The sequence below is a fragment of the Lasioglossum baleicum genome, chromosome 14 (genome assembly GCF_051020765.1).
Source record: "Lasioglossum baleicum chromosome 14, iyLasBale1, whole genome shotgun sequence".
NCBI lineage: Eukaryota > Metazoa > Arthropoda > Insecta > Hymenoptera > Halictidae > Lasioglossum > Lasioglossum baleicum.
The window spans coordinates 11,652,678-11,677,210 of NC_134942.1; the positions used below are offsets into that span (position 1 = coordinate 11,652,678).

Here is a 24,533-nt window from a genome sequence, read left to right on the forward strand (position 1 = left end):
GTGTTAACCCACGCTTCGTATTCTGTCCTCGTCAGTCTACATTTTATTTCTTATCCTTGGGAAACGATAACTTCAAAGTAATATAGCGAACCACGGTAGTATTCGGACTCTTTTAAAATGACGATAACTTTTTTAATATTAGATCATACGACTTGGATTTTTTCAGAAGTTAGAACAAGTTGAGAAGTTATTGTAAAGAAACTTTGAAAAAATTGCAATTGTTTGGAATTACAATTGACACAAATCTACAAGATGTATTTTTTAAATTTTCAATATAGGCCTCCTTAAAAAAGTTGTAAACAACTTCTATGTAAAAGAGCAAAAAAATTTTATTTTTAGTCTTTTCTACGTTCATAATGGAAAGTTCCGAGCATAACAGTAAAAAAAGTATTGGAGAATGTATATTTCTAGATAATTAATTTTGTGATCGAGACGAACGAAATTCGAGAGCAGTCACAACAGTCTACAGCGAGAGGGTATCGTATAGAACGCAAGTATCGTTTCAACTCTGTAAATGACTTTTTCCGTCATTTTTCACCTGCCTCGCGATTAGGTAATGTTGTTCCAAGGGTGTCTGGAGCTCAGCCGCCCTTTCAAATCCCCGTCAGTGTCAGTGGCCCGACGGAGCTCCGAGTTTTAAAAGAAAGAACTTCTAATTGTTGACATTAAAGGGGAAGCTGCTGTTGACAGAGTCTACGATGAAACGGCGAACGAATGAACAAAAGAACGTGACTAGGAGAATTTTCTTTCATGTACGCGCCGATCGCGTTTCTGCGAGATTATGGTCTTATACTCTTTGTGATCGAAGGAATTAGAATTGAAGAGGGTCTGTGACAGGTTCGCGGTTCAAACAATTTTGTGAGAACGAGGAATAAGTAACAAATGCATGTATGATGTGAAGACAAGAAATAATAAAAGGGAATAACAAAAGGGAACAATAAATGTCCTCAACACTAATAAGAATAAGCATTCTTGTTTTCATTATTAATACTTTTCACTATTATTATTATTATATTTATTGATACTTCATTTATAACACACTGTATTTACTGTAATATGTAAGTAGGTTTAGTTTTATCAACTTTTTAAAAAATGATGAGACTATCCATACATATAAATATGCAACATGTTATATTATTACTAGACTGCAGATCTTCATGTAAAACAAAAAATTTCGAACCTCAATTGCAACGAACTGGTGTAAAATAAACATTCGTTGAATGTTTTTAATTTTTCGTGTTTTTCCTATTAATTTTTAACAAAAATACAGTCTGATCGTTATACTATTATATGGTAATATTTATAAAATAGAAGGTGTGTTTCCATTAAAAATTTGATGATCTTTGTCTTTACTAATCAAACAATATAAAATAATATAAATAGAAAATAAATACGTGAAACAACCCTTTCTTCCTACTCTGCTACATCATTTATTTATGTACATAAACATGAGCAATTGAATTCAATGTGTGAGTTAATTTTTTAAAAAATGGCCCCTCTGTTTTCTGATCTTATAAATTAAATTGATCCTTACGAGAGAAATCGTCGCAGTCTTTAAAAAGAATTCTTTCCCAAAAAATATATTTACTACAATTGCTGCATCTAAAAGCAACTATGCATATGCGTTTCATTAATCTGGAGATCAGAGCACGAAATTGTCCAGCAACGGCGTAACAGGAAGATGAATCGCGAAGGTTGGACGTGGGATGTAAATTAAAAATTAAAGCTCAAGTTCTAAATGTCTTTTTGTAAGGAAATATAAAAAGGCCTGTTATGCCTCTCGAGACGGCATGGAGGAAAAATGAAGAAGAGGAGGGAACGAGGTCGACTATTCTCTCCGCCATGTCTTCTCCCACGACAATGCAAACTTCTGCATCGAATACGAGGTTACTGCTCGTTCTGGATTGATCATTTTCAGCGGAGGGAGCAAAGGCTTCGTTTCTGTATCTTGTCGATAAAAGTCTTTAACTGCGTAAAGTGGCCCCGAGTATTGAAAAGAAATCGAGTTACCTGTTAGCAAATATCGTCGAAGTTTTGCTACCATCGCATAGTGGGAATCGTCATAACGCGGTCAAAAGTAAAATTTTCAATTCTTTTCAATAGCTTCTTAAATGTACAACATAAATTACTGTAAGTCATCCATTATTTTTTTAAATAGTTTGAGATCAAGCAAAAATGCAAGTCTTGGAATTATCGTTATTTGCCTCATCGTACTCTTTTTTACTCCCTCTGTCCCATAATAATATGTAGTAGCAAGCAGTGGCGGCTCAAGTGGAGCCCCCAAGCGGTAAAAATGTTGGGGCCCTCAATCTCAAGTTAGAAATAGAAGTTGCAAGAAAACTCTTTAATTTCATAAACTTATTAACAAAAAAGAAAAGTAATGAAAAATTTCATACCGTTAACACATTAAATAAATCTATTTAAAAATTCATTTTATGTGACATTCGGGGCCCCACGCGGCCGCTTAGTTCGCTTACCGTTAAGTCAATTAGAAATAAATAAACAATTAGAAAAAGTGATGAAGTCTTGAATTATAAACAACACTCACCTGTCCTGAAGTTGACGACAATGTCTATGAGGAATATAGTGTCGGAAAGGCAGTTGAAGGCTATCCACCTAGTGCTTAGGTCGTCATTGAAAAAACTAATGGCGACTGGCAGAATTATCAGATTCGCTACCAGCAGGAGGAGCATGCAGAGGTCCCAGTAGAATCTGAAATTAAAAATAAACGAACGTTAGTTCAACCTTATCAATTTACTAAAAAAAATACAGCTATTACAGCTCATACAAAAATACATTCAAATATGTATTGTGGCATGACCTTCAAATGACCTTGGACTCTGAAGATGAAGGTCAAACTTAAATTTCAACCTGTTAGACCTGTAAATCTGTAGGAAGTGTCTTTTGCTCTCCATTATGTATTACTAGACTGCGGATCTTTATGTATTTATTGAAAAATTGAGCAGATGAAATTCATGTACCACTTACTTTTAAGGCTCGGTAGGTTTAGTGTTAATAGGATTTTCAATAATTGTGCTGTACCAAAAGAAAGCATAGAAATTTTCTTTTACAGTGCAATCTTAAATGAAACCAGAGTTGGGCAAAAATTGTATACAAATAAAAATTTCTGTCCAACTCTGAATGAAACTATTAGATGACGTTATTGAGGGTGACTTGTTAGTTCACAATGAAAATTGCTGTTGCTATTAAAGGTTCCATTAAAAAGTGTTTAGCCATGTGCTATAGATTTTTCAAAATTATGCAACAATCACCGGTCGGCAATGTGTTAAAAATGTTAAAAAAAAGAAATGAACATTTTTATTTTGCATAGAGATCCGCAGTCCGGTTATAAGAATGGTTCCGAGGGTTGAACACTGACTCTGACAAGCAACCTATTGAATTTTTCCCGAGCATGGAAGTCGGAGCGGTGTAATGACGGATGGAACGGAAAAATGGCGGCCCTCGAACTTCCCAGTCGTTGTCGATTCGATCGATTTCCTCGTTTGAATAAACCGGACGGTTCACAATGCAGTCTTTGGCGTTCGTTTTTCGCGTGTGCACGCACGAAAATATCACGCACCAGATACGCTGCTCGATCTCGGCCGACCCACAACGACCTCGCGATGTCATTAGGTTATAGAGAGTCGGCCGTGGGTAAAGAAAATGGCGATTCATCGCAGCTCTGGTAGAAGATTCCTGGCGGGATTCACAGACCGCAAGGCGGAAACGGCGCGGTCGCCTTTTTTTCCCGAAGACACGTGGAAGAACACTACGCGAAATTGTGTCGGGGTCTCGTTTCCTTCAAGGTCACCCGTTTAATTAGTAAGCTCGCGTCGTTCTGCCCCTGCTTTCAATCTGCTCGCATTACTTTAAACAATGCTCGCGGTTAAAAAGCTACGAACACGAAATTTTGGAGATTAACCCGGTTCGCACAATTTTTAGTCAACCGACTATGATCGGTTTGCTCGAAATTTGTCAATTTTCAGCAGTTTCAAGCAATTATGACTAATTCTAACCGGTTTCGATCAGTCCTCGCTAATGTTAACCTGGTTTAGCGAGTTCCTACCAGTTTCGATCTGTTGAGATCATCTTTACCCACGTTTAACCCTGCAACATGATACTCGTATACACTATGTTTCGAAAATATGCAGTTGTTATGCTGAAGTGTGATATTTTACGGACGAGAAAGACTCTTGTGAGTCAAGGTTTTGTTTTCCGTACGATACTAGTTGAGAAATGAAGGTACTTGGTTAAAAATTAGTTGTAGAAATTAATTGATAAACATTTGTTCAATTTTTGAACGTGTTAAGAAGTTCTAATTTCTAAGACACCCTGTGGGATATCGTTAACCCTATTCCGAAAAATAGTTATAATTCGTAATAATTAGGTTAACCTAAAAATTGAAAGATGTGTCGAAACAAATGACAGATGTCATGAAACATTGATTTTGATTGGAAGCTTCGCAATTTTGTGCTACAAGATAACTGACAGTTGCATTCGCCAATAATTCCCGTTTAAATATTCACTTGCTACTATTATTACGGGACATAGGGAGTATATCATAAGATTAAATGTTATCTTGATAAATAACTAGTATTGTCAAAAAAGCCCGGACATGGGTCAGCTTATTGTTGCTCTAGTTTGACCAGAAAAAGTTCAATTCAAATCGACGACCTCTCCTAGTAACTTAGAGCTAGAATTAGCGTGATCAACAATGTCAGAAGACCGAAGTGGCGCAACGTGCATCCGAAATCCTCGCGAATGAAGCCCCTAATTTGTCAACGAATGGTCCCCTCGATCACTCAGTCCGCAGGGCATCAATCGCATGGCAATTTCCATGGGAGCCCGGGTCAATCTCAGGAAGACATTTGGTTGGATCTCGCGTAATTAAGAGCTCCGGAGAGTACAAGATTCGCGAAGGTTGGAAAAAACGTGAAGACGATGAAGGAAGACGAGGGAAGCTCAATTTCTGAAAGCTCCGCTTTAATCAGTTCGATTCCAGGCCGAGCACTGGCAACATTGGCCCACTTCGCCGAGTAATAACGTTGCTACATCGGGGCAATAAATGTGCTTGTAGCTCGCATGAAGCTACTCCAGAGAGCTACCGGCTTGGTGGTTCGGTTCGCAGCTTGTACGGATGACGGTGCTCGAAAGCCGTGAGAGAACTTCTTCGCGAGCACGCACCGATGAACGCGAGCCTTTCGCGGGCTCCACTTGCCGCGACACCTTCACGGAGAAGTCTGGAGTAGTTGTTTGCCAACCCCCAACCCCTTTGCTCACGCTTTTCTTGCACCCTTGCACCATGCAATCTCCTCCGACTGGATTCTTCCGGCGTGCACTGCTTTAACCCCTTGCCGTGTATCATAACGAGTCCGCGACTCACGATGAACCCTTCAAAGGAGATCTACTAAATGTGAATGTTAGGCCTTTTCCTTCGGGCCTCTAAATCTGGCCCGAGACATAATTGTTGGAAGTACACAACGGATTTTATGCATTTCTGATAAAAATGAGTTGGCAAAACTTATCTACTATACATATTGACCCCTTGCCGTATTTTAACGAGTCAGACTCGTCATGAAGATTTTAACAAAGTCTAACAAATATGAATGTTATGTGTTTCTTTTAAGATGAAATGAAATTTGATTAATTCGTAATCAATATTTAAGCATTCAAATAAATGTAGCCATACAAAAAGTATAAATTTTCTTTTCCCTTCTGTGACATTTTTGGGGCTGAAGACGTTTTAATGATTGTAACTGTAAAGGAAACGGTACGGTAAGGGTTTAAATCTGTGACATAGGACATCGGTCAAATTGCATTATTTTTTTGAGCCTTTCTAATTTATTTTCATGATTTTTCTTCTAGTAAAAACGTAAATCCTATACTATAAAGATCAATTAATGCAGAAACTCAAATTTTTTGAAATTGTTACATGCCGCGTTTTTCCTGGCAACCAGGCAATTTTATTTAAATAAACATTTCAAATGAAGCGGGTTTAAAACCCCTTGGAAAAAACCCACGTTATTCTCGAAAATGTTATTTAAAGCCTATTTGGAAGAAACCCTCTTTATTTGAAGTTTTTATTTAAAACCCACGTGGAAAAAATCCACTTTATTCGAAATTTTCATTTGAATAAAATTTTTGGCGCAACTCTGCTGCCCAGCAATTGTGTACACGGTGCGCCTAAAGAAGCTATCACTTGAAAAATCTATTAAATAGTCGTCGGTAAGTGAAGCCAGTAACAGCAATACGATTTAATATTGAAATGTAACATCTTGGGCTCTGTAAGATTGCAATGGAAGTCGAGGCGCAAACGGACGACGATACAAGAGGCCGGGATATAAAAGCAAATTTTTGTTCCCGTCGGGTGGTAAAGCCCGAGCTTTCTGTTTCTGCTTTGGCCATCCCTTTCGTTTCCCCGTATGGAATAAGTCAGGCTTCTCTGAATTTTGCATTTAGAGATTTGCATTTCACCGCGTAACCTACTTGCGCGAGCCAAGGCCAAGCTCTGGGCTTCCTTAAACCAGGCATTCCTCAGTTTGTCTTTATGAGAGAGCTTTATTCGATCGGCGGTACCTAAGCCGGTAGCTTTAAACGGCGGCGCGGGCTGCGAAACACGGGACTATATTTTCATTCTGTTTACTCAAAAGCCGCGTTCGAGCGAATTCACGCTCGTCGGATTCTTTTCGTTCTCTCTTAATCCCATCCGGAAGCGAGGGAAACAGTAATCTCTTTTCATTAACGCGTTCTACACTAGTGCCCATCAAAGTCGCACAAAGGCAGTACAAGTTTTTGAGAACATGACAATGGAGATGATAAGATTTGTTATAGCTAGACTGCAGAACTATATGCCAAATCAAATTTGTGTGCATACAGGAAACATTTATTTTCCTCATTAATAATTTTAATATGCTGAAAATTCTATAATACTTATCTAAAATAGATACTCCTTTCATAATCTTATTACACCTTGTTTACGTACAGTGAGTGTAAAAAGTATTCGAACGCCCTTTAAAATAGAATAACTCTAGACATTTTCAGTATGTGTATAACTAACACAGATCTACAAAACATATATTTTAAATTTTCATTAAGAGCCCAAATTAAAAAGTTTTAGAAAATGTCGTTTTTATTTTTGCATGTAACCTTGTAAATTATAATTTTTGCAAAATCGTTTTTGCATATCATTTCGTAAACCAACGCTTCTAATTGATCATAAAAAATCTGTTCGTTTGGTACAATTATGAAAAAGTTGTTGGTTTTTAAAAGGTGTACGAATAGTTTGTACACTCATTGTATATTCTAATCATGTTTGGTTCACTTGACCCATCACACGATTAACGAATATATTCTTCGCAGTATTACAGTAATGATTTGATCACCCACCGGGAAGTACTTCAGAAAGGTAATTTTAACTATTTACAAACAGTGAATTTCGAAATGTAAACATTTTAGCCCGTACTGTTGCACCGCGTTTATTATTTATGGTCTTCGTGCGACGCGTTAATTGGACGACTTGTTAGTTCTTACGAGTAACTGCTGTTGCAATTAAAATTTTCTTATACACCGCCGCAGATAATGAAGGACAGAATACAAATATAAATATCCTGTTCACAGAAAAGTCATTCTACTTTCTTTAAAGATGTTTAATGACAAGTACTGTAAATTTTATCGTAAGTTTATTTCATCGTACGTCTTTGGATTTCAAATGTGCAAACGTTCATATAATTTTTCTGATAATATTTTTATGATCAAAATAATTGTTAAATACTTCCTACGATCGCGTTTCCAGTAACTTTGTCACAAGTTTCGCAAAGAATCGACTACTTTCCTCGGAATTATGAAAAAGGTTGTGGCAGGAAGTAACTTAAATGTTAATTTAATTGTTCATCCGTGGATTTTAAATGACAGTGGGATCAGGGAATTTTTTAAGCGCAAAGTCGCTCGTCCTCGGTGTCCTGGATATACTGGCAAAGTTTCTTGAGCCATTGGTACGTCGCTTCGTTGGAGGGATAAGCATTTTCATGGAACCAGGAGCTTTTTCTTTCCTCGGTTCCGCCATTCGTCTTCATTTACGCCAAGCAATTCAGCAGGTAAAGGGGTCATACATCAAAACTTTCCTGGTTTACCTGCTGCACTCTCTAAGAACGGGCCTCCTTCTCTCTCTCTTCCCCTCATCGACCACCTTTCTCGAGAGAATCTGAATCCGTTTGTTTAATGGTTCTGACAGGGAAACTTTGCCAGCTCAACTCTCAAATTTTTTCAAAATCTCTGCAGATTTGTAAGGGATCTCGACATTCTCCCACTATGAAAAAACCCTAATGTTTAACCCTTTGACCTACAACAGCCGAGTCAGACTGGTGATGACGATTCTGAACGGAGTCTAATAAATATGTTATTAATAGTTTGCGGATTTTTTATGCATTTATAAGAAAAATTAATACGTCAAATACAAGATTGGAAAGCCATTAGAAGGACAAAGTTAAATCAAATATATTTAATTTAATAATATTTTTATTAAATTCTAGTTGCTTGCAATAGACTTGGGCAATTTTTATTTAGCACAAAAATCCGCACAGTCTGGTTATTAATTTCCTTTAAACCGAAATAAAATTCCATTTTGTTCGCTTTGCGAGGCCTGTTTTTCGTTAATAACTCCTTAACCCCTTGCCGTATCATTTTCTTCTACAGTCACAGCGTTTAGAACGTCTTTATCCCGAAAAAAGTCGTAGAAGAGAAAAGAAACTTTGTATTTTTGGTATTGCTACATTTATTTGAATGCTTAAACATTGATTCCAAACGAATCAAATTTTATTTTATCTAGAAAGGAAGGCATAACATTCAGATTTGTTAGACTTCGTTAAAATCTTCATGGCGAGTCTGACTCGTTAAAATACGGCAAGGGGTGAACGAAGCCGCGAAGGACCTTTTCGTAAAGGAAAAAGTGACTTCAAATGATCCGAGAAATCATCCATTTTTCAAGGAAATACATTTTTGGGACACCCTGTATAATTTTATATTTTGCACAAGGATTCCACCGATTTTTAAAGTAAAATGTTAGTTGGTGCTTCTTTGAAGGTTCGCATTTACAAACAGAACGATAAAAACATCACGTCAACTTGTTTTTACACAGCAGACTCCGAATATGTAATTCGCCGGGGAGTGGTTTCATTAAACGCAAAGGAAAACGAGACACGCTGCGCGTGCATCCGCAAAGAGAACTGAAATTATGGGAACTGCACTTCGCGATACCGTGAAATATTTCACTCTGTCATGTTTTTCAATGTTCAAGCTGATGTGAGTTAAAGCTGTTCCCGTCGAACAGAGTTTCGTCTACTGTGTACACTTTTAGATTGTGGATGTATTTTGAAAAAGATTTCGCAAGTATGAAATACGTTACCGTCAATGAATCCGAAATTTCGCTTAAGAAATTCACATGATTTCATTTAAAAAACCATATTTATACACCAAGAAAACCATTAAATATCATATGAATTTTCTAGATATTATGATGCATAATTATGATGTATAAATAGGATGCATACATTCATTTATCATGAATGGGCTGCGCAATTTGTCGATTTATAATAATGAAATTGTAAAAATACGAGATTGTGAAGACATCAGAAAAATTTAATTTTGAATATGTATTTTAATTTTAAAATTAATTTTATTTTGCACAAAAATTCAAAGTTAATTTATGAACAATTTAAATATTATTCTGAAATAATTGATTCGAATGCTGCCAGCTCCAAACTCCGACCACACCGAGAATATTTCACGATGCAATACCTTCATAAACGTTCATCAAATAATTGTTGTGGATCTTGCATAATTAAACAAGGCACGTAATTTCTCTAAATACGAATAAAAAATTCCATTTCATGTTTACCTTCCGTGTAGTTAAACTCGCGCAAAGGTTTTATCTTCGTTATCATTGTTTTCTCGGGAAAAGAATTTCCACTGCTGCGAGAAGAAATATTTAATAAAAAAAAAAGAAGGAAAAGCATACGGGTACAGGGAAGAAAACTCGGCGTTTCCGTCGCAACAGAACTCGGGGCTTCTGGCAATATATTCCGCAAAAAGCGCTATTTTTAGCGAGGTTTGTTAATTTTTCCAGAGCGTTTTAATGGGGCTACGGAATAACAGGGTGCATAATAACCCAAGCTCGTCCAGCTCCCACTCCTGACACATGCAATTATTTTCAGAGTTTATCCGGCTATCAATACATTTCCTACGAAGCGGACGACTATGTATATTTAAGAAATACCGAACCGAGGGTGGCGATACGCGGGAACACCTCATTATGCATTCTCAATCAGCGCGGTGAAAATTGTTTCTACGTTTCGTCGAAATCGCTGGTCTCCCTAGAACGATTGCATACGAGCTGGTACAGAAATGCGAACAATTTTCCAAATCGATTTATAAAGGACAGTTTTTAATAAATTTTTATGAAGGATATTGTTTTTGAAATTGTATTACACATTAACATAAAAAAATTAGAGATTGTGAATAAGAATAAGCTTTATACATCCATTTGTGTCAATGTAATTGACTTAGGACTGTTTACAGCTGTAATTATTAATTTTTTAAAATATATTTTTAAGGATACTTTTTTTTTAGACATGCTACTATTTATGTTACTCTCAATCAGAGTTGGGCAAAAATTTTATCTAAATAAAAATTTCGAATATGGTGGGTTTGAAACCCACTTGGAGAAAACCCACTGTATTCCAAATTTTTATTTGAATAAAATTTTTGCCCAACTCAACAAATGACTATTTTGATATTCTGGGGCAATATTATGGATCAAAGTAGACCGATAATGTTTACCGTTAATGTTTAGACTGCGGATCTTTATGTAAAATAAGAAGTTAAGTAACCTCCCGGAAGTTAGATGAAAATCTGTCTTCTCTTTCAATAAATTTAATCAGTCGAAAATAATTAAACAATATTCTTAGATTCTTCTAACGTGTTCCAAATTTTGTAATATTATTTTTGTAATAGAAACACGAAGTTCGCTGTTCAATTATGAGTAGACAGAAGATTTTTATGCAAAATAAGAATGATTTGGATCAATTGCAAGAAACAGGAGCGAAATAAAAATTATTTGCATCGATTACAAGAAACAGGAGCGAAATAAAAATTATTTGCATCGATTGCAAGAAACAGGAGCAAAATAAAGACTATTGTCATCAATTGCAAGTAACAGGAGCAAAATAAAAATGATTTTCATCAATTGCAAGAAACAGGAGCCAAATAAAAATTGTAATAAGCTAAAATTAATAAGTTGATATTTTTAAATCCTTTTAATGTCTCTACTGATTTAAATTGCACCTATTCATTTTTGTCAGAGGTACCACGGCGTGTTTCATAATTGGCGAACTGAGTAGAAGTATTTGTCCAGCAAAGAGGCGACAGTGTCGAAAGCTTTCGGTTTCGAATTTTTAATTAGTGCACGGTCCAGGTCGTTTAATCTTTTTGACGTCACCCCCGAAATCCATTCTGCTAAGTACCTATCTGTGTACGAGAACTCGACGAGGCTGCAGAACACTGCCGTGAAATATTGACGGGGCGGCTCGTGTTAATCCCGAAGACGTTGATTAATCCCCGAAGACTCTTCGATGCAAGTTAAACCGGGGCCAACGTGAAAATACGGGTATCGAATGTCACTCGATAAAAACGTGAAATACGGAATCAATTTGTTCGGAACACTTAAAACCGGTCGGTATAACGGCGAATGATCGTAGGATGACGATACTCTGTGTCGTTTATTTTATTTTTCGTGGTTCCTCGGGGTTGTAAATTTCGCTGTTTTAATGATATTGCAGTTGCACCGGCGTCCCTGTTATTTTATTCGAGCTGCACTGTTTTCATCATACACTTTTATTCGGGCAGAATGAAGACAATTTGCATTCACTTAGTAGTTGGTCTTGCAACAAAAACGTCAACACAATTTGTGATAAAATGTGTACTGACCGCAACAGCATTGTTACGCAAATTGATTCATATGTTGAATTTAACCTCTTCTTGCCGTACCTTTTCTTTTACAGTTACAGTGATTAGAATGTTTTTATTTCTTTTACAGTTACAGCGATTAAAACGTCTTTATCCCGAAAAATGTCGTAGAAGAGAAATGAAAATTTATATTTTTTGGATGGCTAAATTTATTTCAATGCTTAAATCATTAATATAATAGTTACTTAAATTGTATGTTAAATTGTTAAATTAAGTTGTTAAATAAGAAACGCGTAATTTCATATTCATATTTGTTAGACCTTGATAAAAAAACTTCATCACGAGTCTGGCTCGTCAAGATACGGCAAGGGGTTAAAAGAAAAGTAAATATGACGTCACAGTCAATCATAAAAGTGGAGATATATTCGACAAACTTCAAAGAGGGCTTTGAACATTTTATAAACGTTAATTTATTAATTGATTTTGAGCCAGATTCTGAAGAAACAAACAGCAAAAACTCAGTTTACATTTTGTTCAGTATGCATACAGTTTTGATTCTGTATTTCATTTCGAAATTTCAGCAGTTAATCATCAATCAATTATTCGTTAACCGCGATTAACGACTAAAGTAGGAGTTTAATTGTTAATTGCGATTAACGATTGAAGTAGAAATTTATTCGTCAATCATCGATTAAATTTTCGCCCAACTTTGGACTGCGGATCTTTATGCAATTATGGCTTTTGAAAATTTTCAATAACGCTATGATATAAAATATGACAGAATTTAGCACGATTTCAATTGATTTTAGATCCAGAAAGGTTTCTACCGCGGAAAATAAGATTCTATTTTATTCCACCTACTCTTAAAATACCTCTGGAAAAATTGAAAATTGCATAAACATTCACAGTCTAGTAATAAATTGAAATGGAAAACCATATTTGTTGGTCGGCAGATTTGAAATCTCGGATAGCCCAATTCAACTCGAGTCGTTAAAAGGATGTGAACAGGATACCATCGAATCGTCGGGATCCATTATACTGCATTCTGCGAAAGAAAATTCGCACTTTCAGACAGCGTTGAAATGCATTGAACGTGAGCGGTCATTAGAGACCGATGGCCAATGTATTCAGAGCCATCAGCTAATCCTCCGGACAGTGATTGGTGTGTATAGAATCCTCTTGCCGTCGCATTGGTCGTTTCTTCGGGACCCATTGTACGATAGAAACCGAGAAATTGACCGATGAAACCTTGCCATAACAACCCTGATCCCCTATCGCTAACAATATCGTTTGTGGAAACATGGTTTCCCTCCCGGCAGTATAAAAGAATGCTATGGGCCTGTAACTGTTGAATCGAGAGCCTCGTTTCGCGATACTACATCCTATACCTTTTATTATTCCACGATATTTTATTTACATGGAACAAATTATTTCTTGGTATTGGGTTGGCAAGAAAGTAATTTCGGTACGTTTAGGTGAAATAGTGCTCTATCTTTTTATTCAAGCAATGAACTTTAACGAATAAGATATTGTCCCTTTTGTTCGATGATCTTTTTCCAAAAAGAATAAATAAGAAAATATTTTATTGATTAAAGTTCATCGCTTGAATAAAGAAATTCGGTTTTATTTCATTTTCAAATACCCAAATTACTTTCTTGCCAACCCAATACTTCAGTGACCACCGTTACGTATGCGTGAATTTGTTCAATTAAAACACAAACGTGTTTTCTTGGTCTTGGGACACCGAGTTAGAAAATTTATTTTTAACCGACTATATTTAACTGTGAAAATATTTCCCAATAGAAATTATGGTTATGTTAGAGTTACAAGAATTGTTAGAGAGAATTAGTATTTCTTCGTATAATAAAATATGTAGTTGTTACAAAATTAAATAATACATTTTGAATACAATAGAAGAGAAGATATTTTTGCAAATATCGGTAAGCGAAACCACTATAGAATAAATATAATAAAATAATTATGTATAATGTAATAAAAATATTGTTACTAATATGGTAATCTTGTACATTCCAACGCTTTTGCAAAGAAGAAATGAAGATAAGAGTATTTTTAAAATTGATATAATGTTACGTATACACAATATAAAAATGCAAAAAAAATTCTTCTTTTGCTTTCTTGTTAACGGATGTAAAGTATACTTCAGATGATAAATTAGCTGTTGAAGTACACCGAATCTCTTTCAGCTAGTATATTTTATTAGCACACCATTTCCCGGCAGATTTATTAACAGTGGGTGTACACATATTTCACAGCTCGCCGGTTACAATGTGTTTTATAAATTCATAGGTTCCTTTAAACGAGTTTGCTTTGGAATGATTAATCCCGCCGCAGGTGTTTCTGCGTTTCCAGGTGCGCGTTAAGTGATTCAGCCGAGTTTATTTTTCATTAAAGTGATTTATGGGTTTAGTAAATGAATCTGCCTCGGATACTCCCATCTGGGGGAGTCTCTTATGTAAGCCACGTAATTTTTAAATGTCCCGATATGCACTTTCTCCCCGCACAATATTAATCCTCATACAGGGTGTCCCAAAAATGTGCTTCCTTGAAAGGGGTGATCACTAATATTAGGTGTGCCATTTAAAACTGTGATGCCCAAGGTGATTCGGAACCAACCATAAACTGTAGGTCCCGTCGCTTAATAACCATAGCAGTTGAAGAAACGATGTAAAACAATCAAACAAAAAAGGTGTGCAAATAAGTTCTTTCACCTTTTTCCCAAAAACCCTTTGCACTCGGTTGTCCCCTCTGAGGCACCACTAAAAATTGCTGTACCATTATTCAAAATATTGTTTACATTATTAAATATATCGGTATCTAATCAATTACTAAACATTTAGGCATTGTACGAGGTATTATACCAATTTCATATCTATAAAACTTCAAAAATCATAGGGAATGGAAGTATTCTAGATCGGAAGAAATGTTTAATTTTCCAGTTAAAATAGCGCCGAGTGCAAACGGTTAAGATTGTATTACATAAATACGAAGGTACAAGATTACGGCTCGAAGTAATCACCCTCATTCTCTATAACCTCTCCCCGCCTGGTGTTTAGATTATAAATTCCATCCTTGAAGAATGACGGCTGCTTGCTGGTTTTGAAGTCATCAATTACATTTTCGGATATATTCTTCTGAGCTGAAGTGTTCTCCCAACAAGTGGCGTTGCAGACTCCGAAAAAGATGAGTCTGACGGGCCCAGGTCGGGAGGCCGAGCATTGTCCATTAATTGATTTGAAGCAGTTCAAGAAAGCACAATATTGATCATTTTTTTTTATTTGAACGCTTAAAAATGGGACGCCCCATGGAGGTTATAAATTTTATACACGAAAAGCGTGTATCGTACGATTCCCTGGAATGCCAGATGCATTCTGCAACTCTTGAACTTAATGCTTCCTGGTTTGCTTTTGAAGTTTCCGAACAGGAATTAAAGCAGTTACTTTTCTGAAGGTACGACTGCTTTTGTTATGCATTATTCCAAATAGATTCCTTCTGAATGAATACACAACGATTACGCAAATCCCGGAAATATTCTGCAAATATTTTTCTCAAGCTGCCCGAAGAATTGGGATCTTTGAATTCGTTATAAATAAGTGCAATCTTTCGTCTCGGACCGCGTGATGGACAACTCAATTTTCCGTATTAGTTTAAGTTTGTGATAAATACACTGTGGATCTTTATGCTGCATGGAAATGTTCTGCACTGATTGTGGGAAGCAAAATAAAAATTGATTTTATCCCTTAATGATACTGTTGTATTAAAAACAATATTACCATATTCTTCAATTTTTCTAGTCTTTTACTGTTTTACAATACAGAGTCTAATAACTAGACTGCGGATTTTATGCATTTATGATAAAAATGGCCACACACATTCCGGAAAATTTAAGAATGTTATTATGTTACATTCGACCTATTAAATTTATTAAAAGAAAAAATATATGTACAATACATAGTTGGGCAAAAATTTTATTTAAATAAAAATTTTCGCCCAACTTTGATACAATATGACGGGTTCTAATATTTTTAATTTACCATTATTGAGATTGGAAAGATAAAGAATTTCATACTAGCAATTTAATTTCTTTGGGCTATAGATATGTGTATGTTTGAATATTATTTGGTCTTGTTGAACTCATTTATAAGAGTCGAGTAAAAAATTTAGATAGATCTTGTTACTTTAATAGAGTCATATAAAATAGTCACTTTAGTGCTCTGTAAACTTAGAGTTAATTACTTATCGAACGGGTTCGCAGGTGAACCGTGTGTTCCCGCGCCAGCAGGTTCGCAACGAATAAACGAAATTTAAGGTAACGATCTGTAACTTATGAACAGTATTGTACGAGCAGTGCACGTGGAAGCGTCCGTGGCGCATACACGTACACGCGATTACATCGATTAGTAAGAATCACCGTGAAATAGTAGCTACACACTCAGCCGGCGCATACAGGCGTGCCGAACAATACTGCGGGGTCGTCCATTGTCTGGCAGAGGATGCTGACATAACCAGAAGAGCGGCCGCGTGCGTGTCGTTTTATAGCACGATGCAAATTTCAGGCTTGTCGATATACCGTGGCTTCAGAAAGTATTCCGACGCGAAATTCTCCGATTTTTGAGCCCTCGTTCAAGGCTCAAATCGACGCTCGATTGTCTGTTTCTTTCTGTACGATCGCGTTGCACGGTGTTAGTGATATTGCCAATGTCAATTTGATACATTTTTCACGAAGAATACGAACTACTCTGCCAGTTTTAGACTTAGACCAATTCATCTAAAACTTCGGGCCCTTCATTTTTTTAATATGGAATATACACTACTGTGCAAAAGAAAGAAGCACCCGGCCATTTTTAATAGAACAGCGTAAAATATCAAATAAGAATACAGTAAGTTTTGGAAACGGATTCTGCTGGTTAATTGTATAGTTCTAAGAATATATGTGTCACTGCGGATTATCTAATACTTCAAATGCAATAAATCAATCATTGTACAATACAATTTCTACATAAAGATATTGTTTGTCATCGTATCTTATAATTATACCGGGTGCTATTTCTCTTGCACAGTAGTGTATATCAGGCTGGGGATTGTCGAAAATAATCGTCAAGATAATATATTATCCTATTTGGCTACATGACATTTGGAATGATCACATGTTCGTTCATTATTTTTCTACATTATTTAATTATTTTTCAATTTCACCTTTCATTTGATTAAATAATTCATACTCTCCAGAATTTTGTTCATTTAACGATGGATTGTGAAAGTAGAGACTTAAAATGAGTGTGAGTTCATTGTTGTATAATTTTTTGACGAAATTATAACAGTTTAAACATTGACAATGTTCGAAAATTGATAGTTTCGTGTTTGAGTATTTTTTGGAGCCACTGTTCTCTAACTTTCTCTCTTGCCTATCTGTCTATCTGCATCTCTCTCTCTTTCTCTCTTCATTTCTCTGCTGTCGCCTATGTTCGGGCGTCGATCGCATCGCCGCGATTGCTTCGGTCCGTTTAACCACGTGATTCGTTTCAAATGCTTCTTTATACATAGAGCAGCCGATAGACCGAAGACCGCAGCTCTACGTGTTTTGCTAATTGCACCCACCACTACACTTTGAGCCTCTGGTCAATAGCAACTTCAGCGACGACCTCTGTGCGGAAAGTTGCCAGAGATCCGGAAAATTTAAGGGAACATTTAACGCGTTCGCTACCTATACCGCAAGACCTATTTATTCAAAATTTATCCCGTTTTCCAGACAAGCATATTTGGAGATATCGATTTGAAGTTGTTTATTAGCGGGTACCCGGAAATTCGAGTTCGGGTCTTTACGATGTATAAATTTCCATTCTTTTTAACGGAAATTTCAGAAGAATTTGTTCCAATTAAATTCAATATTCACTACGTACATCGTGGATCAAGGATAAAACATTGAGAGCCTGTCAAATCCGTTTGGTGACCGTAAAATTGTTTTTACGAACCTTGAAAGACACTTTCACAAAAAGAGACGAAAAGGTCTCGTAGCCGTAAAAGACGTTTCAACTCGTAAAAATTTTGCCGACGACCATAAACAGAGTTTTCAGCCATCTTAACATAAACTTGACATGAGAGGATTTCGAAGATCGCTGACAACTATAAAAAACATGTCTTGAGTATTGCTGTAGAAGTCTACACTGTTTCACAGTACCCTAATGAGATTGTTTATTAGCACTGCAATTTATGTATAGGCAACGATTTATTTTTACTCTTATAGAGCAGTAGTATAACTGTAGTATCAAAAAATGCTTTGTTCGTTAAATTATTCAATTATCAATTGTTAGGAATTCCTAATCATCTATTTACCATAGAAAGTTCATGACGAACTATACTTGCCATTTCATTAGAAGGGGTTAACGACTTGCAATTTTCGTTAAATTATTATCTAAATATCACGTGCTTCTCATTTTGATTTAACTTCTACTCTCTCTTGACATTAACACATTACATGGCTACACAATTTTTAATTAAACCTTCAATAGCAACGGCAATTTTCATTATGCACTAACAAGTCATCCTCAATAACGTCATCTAATAGTTTCATTTAAGATTGCAATGTAAAAATATTTCTATGCTTTCTTTTGGTAAGCACAATTATTTATAATCCTATTAACAGGCTTCGGGTAGATAAAGTGTTAATATAGGATACCTAATTTCTAATTCTGTTAGTTATGTATAGATGGCGGATGTTTATGCAATTTTCAATTTTTATAGGCAAATTTTAAGAAAGTGTAATAAAATAGAATCTGATTTTTTCTGTCATAAATTCTGTCATATTTTATATCCCAGCATTCTTTGAAAATTTTCAAAAGCCATAATTGCATAAAGATCCGCAGTCTAGTTATGAATATTTAAATTTTGAATACATTGCAAAATTCTAATGATTGACGATAAAAATGTGAAAATTGGAACAATCTGTCACTGCCCTACAGCTGAATATGAACACATCAAAGCAGCAATTTGTCTCCCAGCGAGTATTTGCAGATTAACCGTACGTACAAGCTAAGGGGAACATCGATCCTCTGAAACTCGATAGAAGTTTCTCTTTATGCGAAAAGCTCTCGACGAATCCTTTGAAAATCCTGAAAAATCAAATCAGCTTTAGCACCCCTTCGTGTCACCCGCCCTCTAAGAACGTTCGCAAAGTGTCCGGCTAATGAGCTCGACGTGATACGTTTGATCGTCCGCTGCGCGCTATAACGACTCAATTAATTATTCTCAAGTAGCGTTGATCGTCGGCCCTGCGTATTGAAGTGACTTCCAGGGGCACTGTTTTACTCCCATCGTCTGTACACGTCGATGCATTATGATGTGCCGAACCGGACTCGACGAATATTTTTCTCCATTCTCCTTACGCCAATGTCGGCGACGACATTTTTTACACTACTTTACGCAGCTTCCGTTATTATCAACGCCGTATCTCTTCATTATCTCCCTCATTTCTCTTCATATTGCACGATTAGCTTCATTTTTTCGAGATCCGGGCGAGATTTTTTAGTACCAAATTGGATAAGTTTACTATTCTCGTGTGGAACTTAACTTGACCCGGCCCTAATCCAGATCATTCTAGTAGCAGCAACACTTTTTTTTTAAACCCATCCGGCATATTTTTAACCAATTTATTGCTTCCCCGTTAGAATTCTATACACTGAGAAAAAAATCCTTTCGAAACAAAAAAAATATATGTTGATTTAATAAGATGTACTATTGAATAGTGCCAATATCATATGAACTTATTTTAATATTTGATACAATTGAATTTCAATAGCAAAACTCATTTCCGCCAATCATATAAGCGAATAGCTTGACATCAATGTTCTCAAAAAAATAAGATATGGCCTCAAACCAATTCCAGTATAAATCAATACATTTCTCAAATTTTTTTAACAGCATATCTGATTGAAGGAAAAAGAGAAATATTACGAATAATAATGTACGGTATTGAATCGAATAATATTTTCAATCATTTCATGATAGACAATTCAAATACATCACGATTTGCTTCTAAATTTCATACTATTGAAAAGAATACATTGATATTCATCGAAGTAAAAAAATTACAATAACACGCGTGTTATCGAAGTAACTACTTTTTTTCTCAGTGCACCCTTTGAAAAATTGCATCCTCCAAAAATCTTGTTGATATGAAATCCTCTTGTTCTATTTCATTTAAAATAAAGTTATTACATTCCCGGCACTTCTTAATAACATTATAATAATCTCGGGGGACAAACAGTAAATTATTTTTCTTTAATGGTATTCCTACGACGCCATAATCTCTGTCATTCGGTAAAAACGAATGTCCTGATTGTCCTGATACTAAGAATTTGTGGTCTATCAAACAACTGACAAATGGACTTAGGCCACTTTCAAAATAAAAATTTGTATCGTTCTATTAATCAGCAAATTTCCTTTTTACAAAATCTTTGTGATTTTAAGTATATTAGTTACCATTTGCTTCAGAATGAAAAGACAACGTAGAAATATAAATATTAAGATTGCTAGCTTGATTTTTCTCGAAAATGGACTGAGGCCACTTTCAAAATGAACGGCTCATTTATTCGAAATACATGAGAATTAAGTTCGAAAAATAAAGTACAGATGACGTAGCAGCTCAGAGCAAAAGCAGCCTCCACGAACATCTCTATAACTCCATAACGGTGTGCGGAGCGAATGGAATTCCTCCAACAAACAATCATGATTGTCGCCGTGTCTGACACGTTGGCGACACGTGCAAACACCGGCGGATTTCCCAGCGCCGCGATTATCCATTCGCAATGGCTGGCGAGTAGCGGGAGGAGCTAATTGCCGGCCCGCGACGTCTAAATTGCCGACGACGTTCTCATTCGGCCGGATGAGAAAAAGAGTCCCCCACACCCGCGTTCTAACACCCCCTTCCCCGTGTCGCATTCATGATCATCATCACGTGGGGAATCGAGAGAGACTCTCCTGTCGGTTTTTGTCGCAGAGGCAGCGCAATTAGGCGGGCCCACGCGTCGCGCATCTACTGCCAGCGATGAATTCCACCAGGTCCGCAATTAAGACGACTTAATCAATTAATTCGTCTCTATTGTTGCGTTAATTCCCGGGGCGCGAAACCGTCGCGACCGTGACCTACGCCCACCTCATCCGCGATCTCCTTTTTATCCTGCGTTTTTATCCTCCCTGTTTCCACTTTTCTTTCCTCTTTTTCTCTCTCTCTCTCTCAGTCTCTCTACTCTGTGTCTCTATCTCTGTGTGTGCCTCTTCTCTTCCACCTACGCCAGCGATCACGCGCTTCCCTCTTTTTGTGCCTGTTTCATTTCGCGAGCTTCCCGATCCACGGCCCGGAGGGAGCGACCGCGATTCACCAGCGTTTGCTGCGGAATCGCCGCGGTTGCAACCGCCGCGCCGACTCTGAATCGGAGAGCCGCGTGGGACTTGCCTGGAGGTTTTAAGGCGAGCTGGAATAATTCCTCGCCGAAATTAACGAGCGATCGCCTGCGGAATTGCCGGGCTGCGAAACGGAGGAACTAGCTTGTTAGCGCGAGATCGCTTTTTCGAGGTGCTTATTCGACGTGCGTGTTTCAGTGGGATGTATATTTCAATAGAAATGTTTTTTTGTAGTGAATGTTGTATCATCCTTGAAGGAGGGACTGCGGTTTAATCTGCGCTCTGTGAACCTCTATTTTAAAACCTCGATTCTATAGCACGCTTTGCATTTTAACAATATTTATTCATGATTATTGGATTGCGGATTTTATGCATTTATGGGAAAAATGAACAGGTGCCATTTAAAACAGTGAAAAAGTAAGAATTAAACGTTTATCTGGCTGCAGTCTCTTGAAAATGCTGCAGACAATTTTTATTTTGTATAAAAATCCGCATGATTATGAATGAAGAAATTATCCATAAATTAAGACAAATTTCTAATAAATGAACAGAGATACTCAAGTGTATAGTAACGAAAAGCAATAGTATTTTTCATATACTTCTATCAAAAGAAATTTTCTAATCCGCAATTTCGGCTTCAAAGATCCTTTGAGAAGAATTTTTCTGTTTTTCTTTTCTACGTATTTTTATCAAATCTACAGTTCACAAATGTGCGTATACCCACTTCATTTTTAGGTTCTTTATACGGCTCTGCATGTCACCATATTTCTTTGATATGTTGTGCAACGTGTTCACATGAATGAAATTTTAAATTCGTTTTTCTTGAAACGACGTTTTCGTGATTGGCTCACGGGAAATGTGAAAACCAATCACTCTAAACCAGAAACAAAGGCAACTAACATTTAGTGAAAATGGAAACACTTATTACAGACGAGGCGAATTTTATTTTTTTTTAATTCTTTAGATTTACGCAGTAACACGTTTTTAATTTCTTTTACATCAAAGTGTATTTATTGTAACTTGTAGTAACTTTTAAAAAAGTTTGTTTGAAAGTGCTTTTACAACTTCAGTAACAATAAAACGGAAAATTTGGAGTGGGTCTATTTTGAATTGTTTGGTAAATATAGTATTAATTATTGCAGTTGCGTGAAGTAGAAAATTCATCTAAATTGAGAACAAGACATCTGCTGAATATGTGTATATTCACTGAACAAAGTGCACTTACAAAATGCTGTGAAACATTTCTTGGGAAAAAGAATGGCTGTGGACATTTGTCGACGCAAAAGTTTCTTAAGCAATTTTTAAAGTCTGTCATTCAACATAAGCATCCTTCTCAAGAAAAACTTGGTACAAATATCTTTCGCTTTGACCCACTGCAAACATTCCAACTCCCACGCACTTTTCATCCAGCGACAATAAAAGATTCCTACTCCTTGGGGAATATCAACGCCGCCCAGAAGAGATAATAATTTAGACCAACCGAGTAGCTTCTTTCAACTCTCATTCGCAGAAGGTTCTACATCTTTGTCGTGAAGCGGCGATGTCGTAGCCAAAAGCATTCCCTTTTATCAAATTACTGTTATTAGAAATGGGGTCAAGTAGATTATAAGTAGAAATTTTACGAGTAGTTTCTTTCAAAAAGGAAAGCAATATTTTCAAGTAGACTCGAAGCCAAACGATGTATGTCTGAGCAATTTGTAAATACAAAATGATTGCTAGGTTGACGATCTTATTCAATAAAATTTATAATAAAAAGTGTATCTCTGAACAATTTGTAAATACAAAATGATTGCTAGGTTGACGATCTTATTCAATAAAATTTATAATAAAAATTGTATCTCTGAACAATTTGTAAATACAAAATGATTGCTAGGTTGATGATCTTATTCAATAAAATTTATAATAAGTGAAGTGGCTGTAATTTGAAATATTAAAAAGAGCTCGAAAAGAATTGCAGAGAGATCGAAAAGTCTTTGATACACGAATACTAAAATTGTAAATATTATAAAATATTACAATAAAAATCACTAAAAATCTGATTAAGTACACTCCTGTTATTCGAATAAACTAGTGTAAAATATTAATTTTTAGTGATCTATATATCTACTGTTAAAGAAAGTAAGAAATCAGAAAACTGCTTAATAGACTGCTCATGCAAAATAAAAATGTTCTCCATCAATTACAACAGACGGGAGTTGAATTAAAATATACTTGCATCCTTAATAACTTTAACTATTTAGAAATAACATGCCTATATTCCCGTATTATTCTGACGATTTTATTATTTCGTTTATTACCTGATAACTTTATCGCTTTCGTTATAAATGCATAAAATCCGCAGTCTTCTCATTAATCTCGAGTAGTAATTGCAGCCCATGAAACTTGGTTATTAAAACTGATTCACAAGTGCACATTGAACTCGACCCCATCCCTAACGGTATCCCAGCGAAATCTCGCGAAGAATAACTCCACCATAGGGATAAAAACGGTCGCTGCAGGGTTGAATAATATCGTTAAAATCGCTCTTGTAAGCGACGACAGCCGTTGAGTTCAGCGTCGGGCAGGGATTTACGGTGCCCTGGTCGTTGGAGACCAGGCAGCGACTAGAATTTCGGGTTTACGGGCCTGCCTCGGATCTGCCGGCCATGTTTACACGGGCCGATCGTCCGGTTGCAGGTTTCGATCCTAGTTTTACGGGGGATTTACGAGGAACAACGGCCGCGAGATTGTCGCCAGTACATCTTCAGCTTCGCGGCTTTATGATCCGAGCTTTACGACGATACTCCCGCGCGATGACCCACAGCCTCCATTCGCGGATTCAAATTTTCGCCAAGTGTAATTAAGGGAGGATCCTCGTGCAACAGTCGTAAAAGTTAAATGGCCTTTTATGAATTTTTTCGTAGGGCGTATAGATACACACCGATGAAAAAGTGTGCGAACCCTTTAAAAAGGAATACGGTAGATTCTACCGGGTAGAACCTCGCTCGTTGCACTGCGCTTTTTCTAGCTTGAAATTTTCAACTCTACACGGTGGAATTTCGTCTAGAATCTTTATTTTAACTAATAGGTCCTGTTAATACAGTGGTCGAAATTTCTATAAAGTCATCTTCTTTTTCATAGATATTTTAAAAATATCACCATTTTTGTTGATTTATCGT

At 36.4% G+C, this 24,533-nt stretch overlaps 1 protein-coding gene across 12 annotated transcripts in view; it reads right to left on the reverse strand.

Annotated features, from left to right (window-relative positions):
• Ih (hyperpolarization activated cyclic nucleotide gated potassium channel Ih) overlaps positions 1-24,533 on the reverse strand; it is a 278,665-nt gene that overhangs the window by 49,323 nt on the left and 204,809 nt on the right. For all 12 annotated transcript variants that reach the window (XM_076438053.1, XM_076438052.1, XM_076438063.1 and 9 more), the window contains one exon: positions 2,549-2,712. In XM_076438053.1, the coding sequence (XP_076294168.1) occupies positions 2,549-2,712 (164 nt within the window). The remainder of the gene's footprint in view (positions 1-2,548; positions 2,713-24,533) is intronic.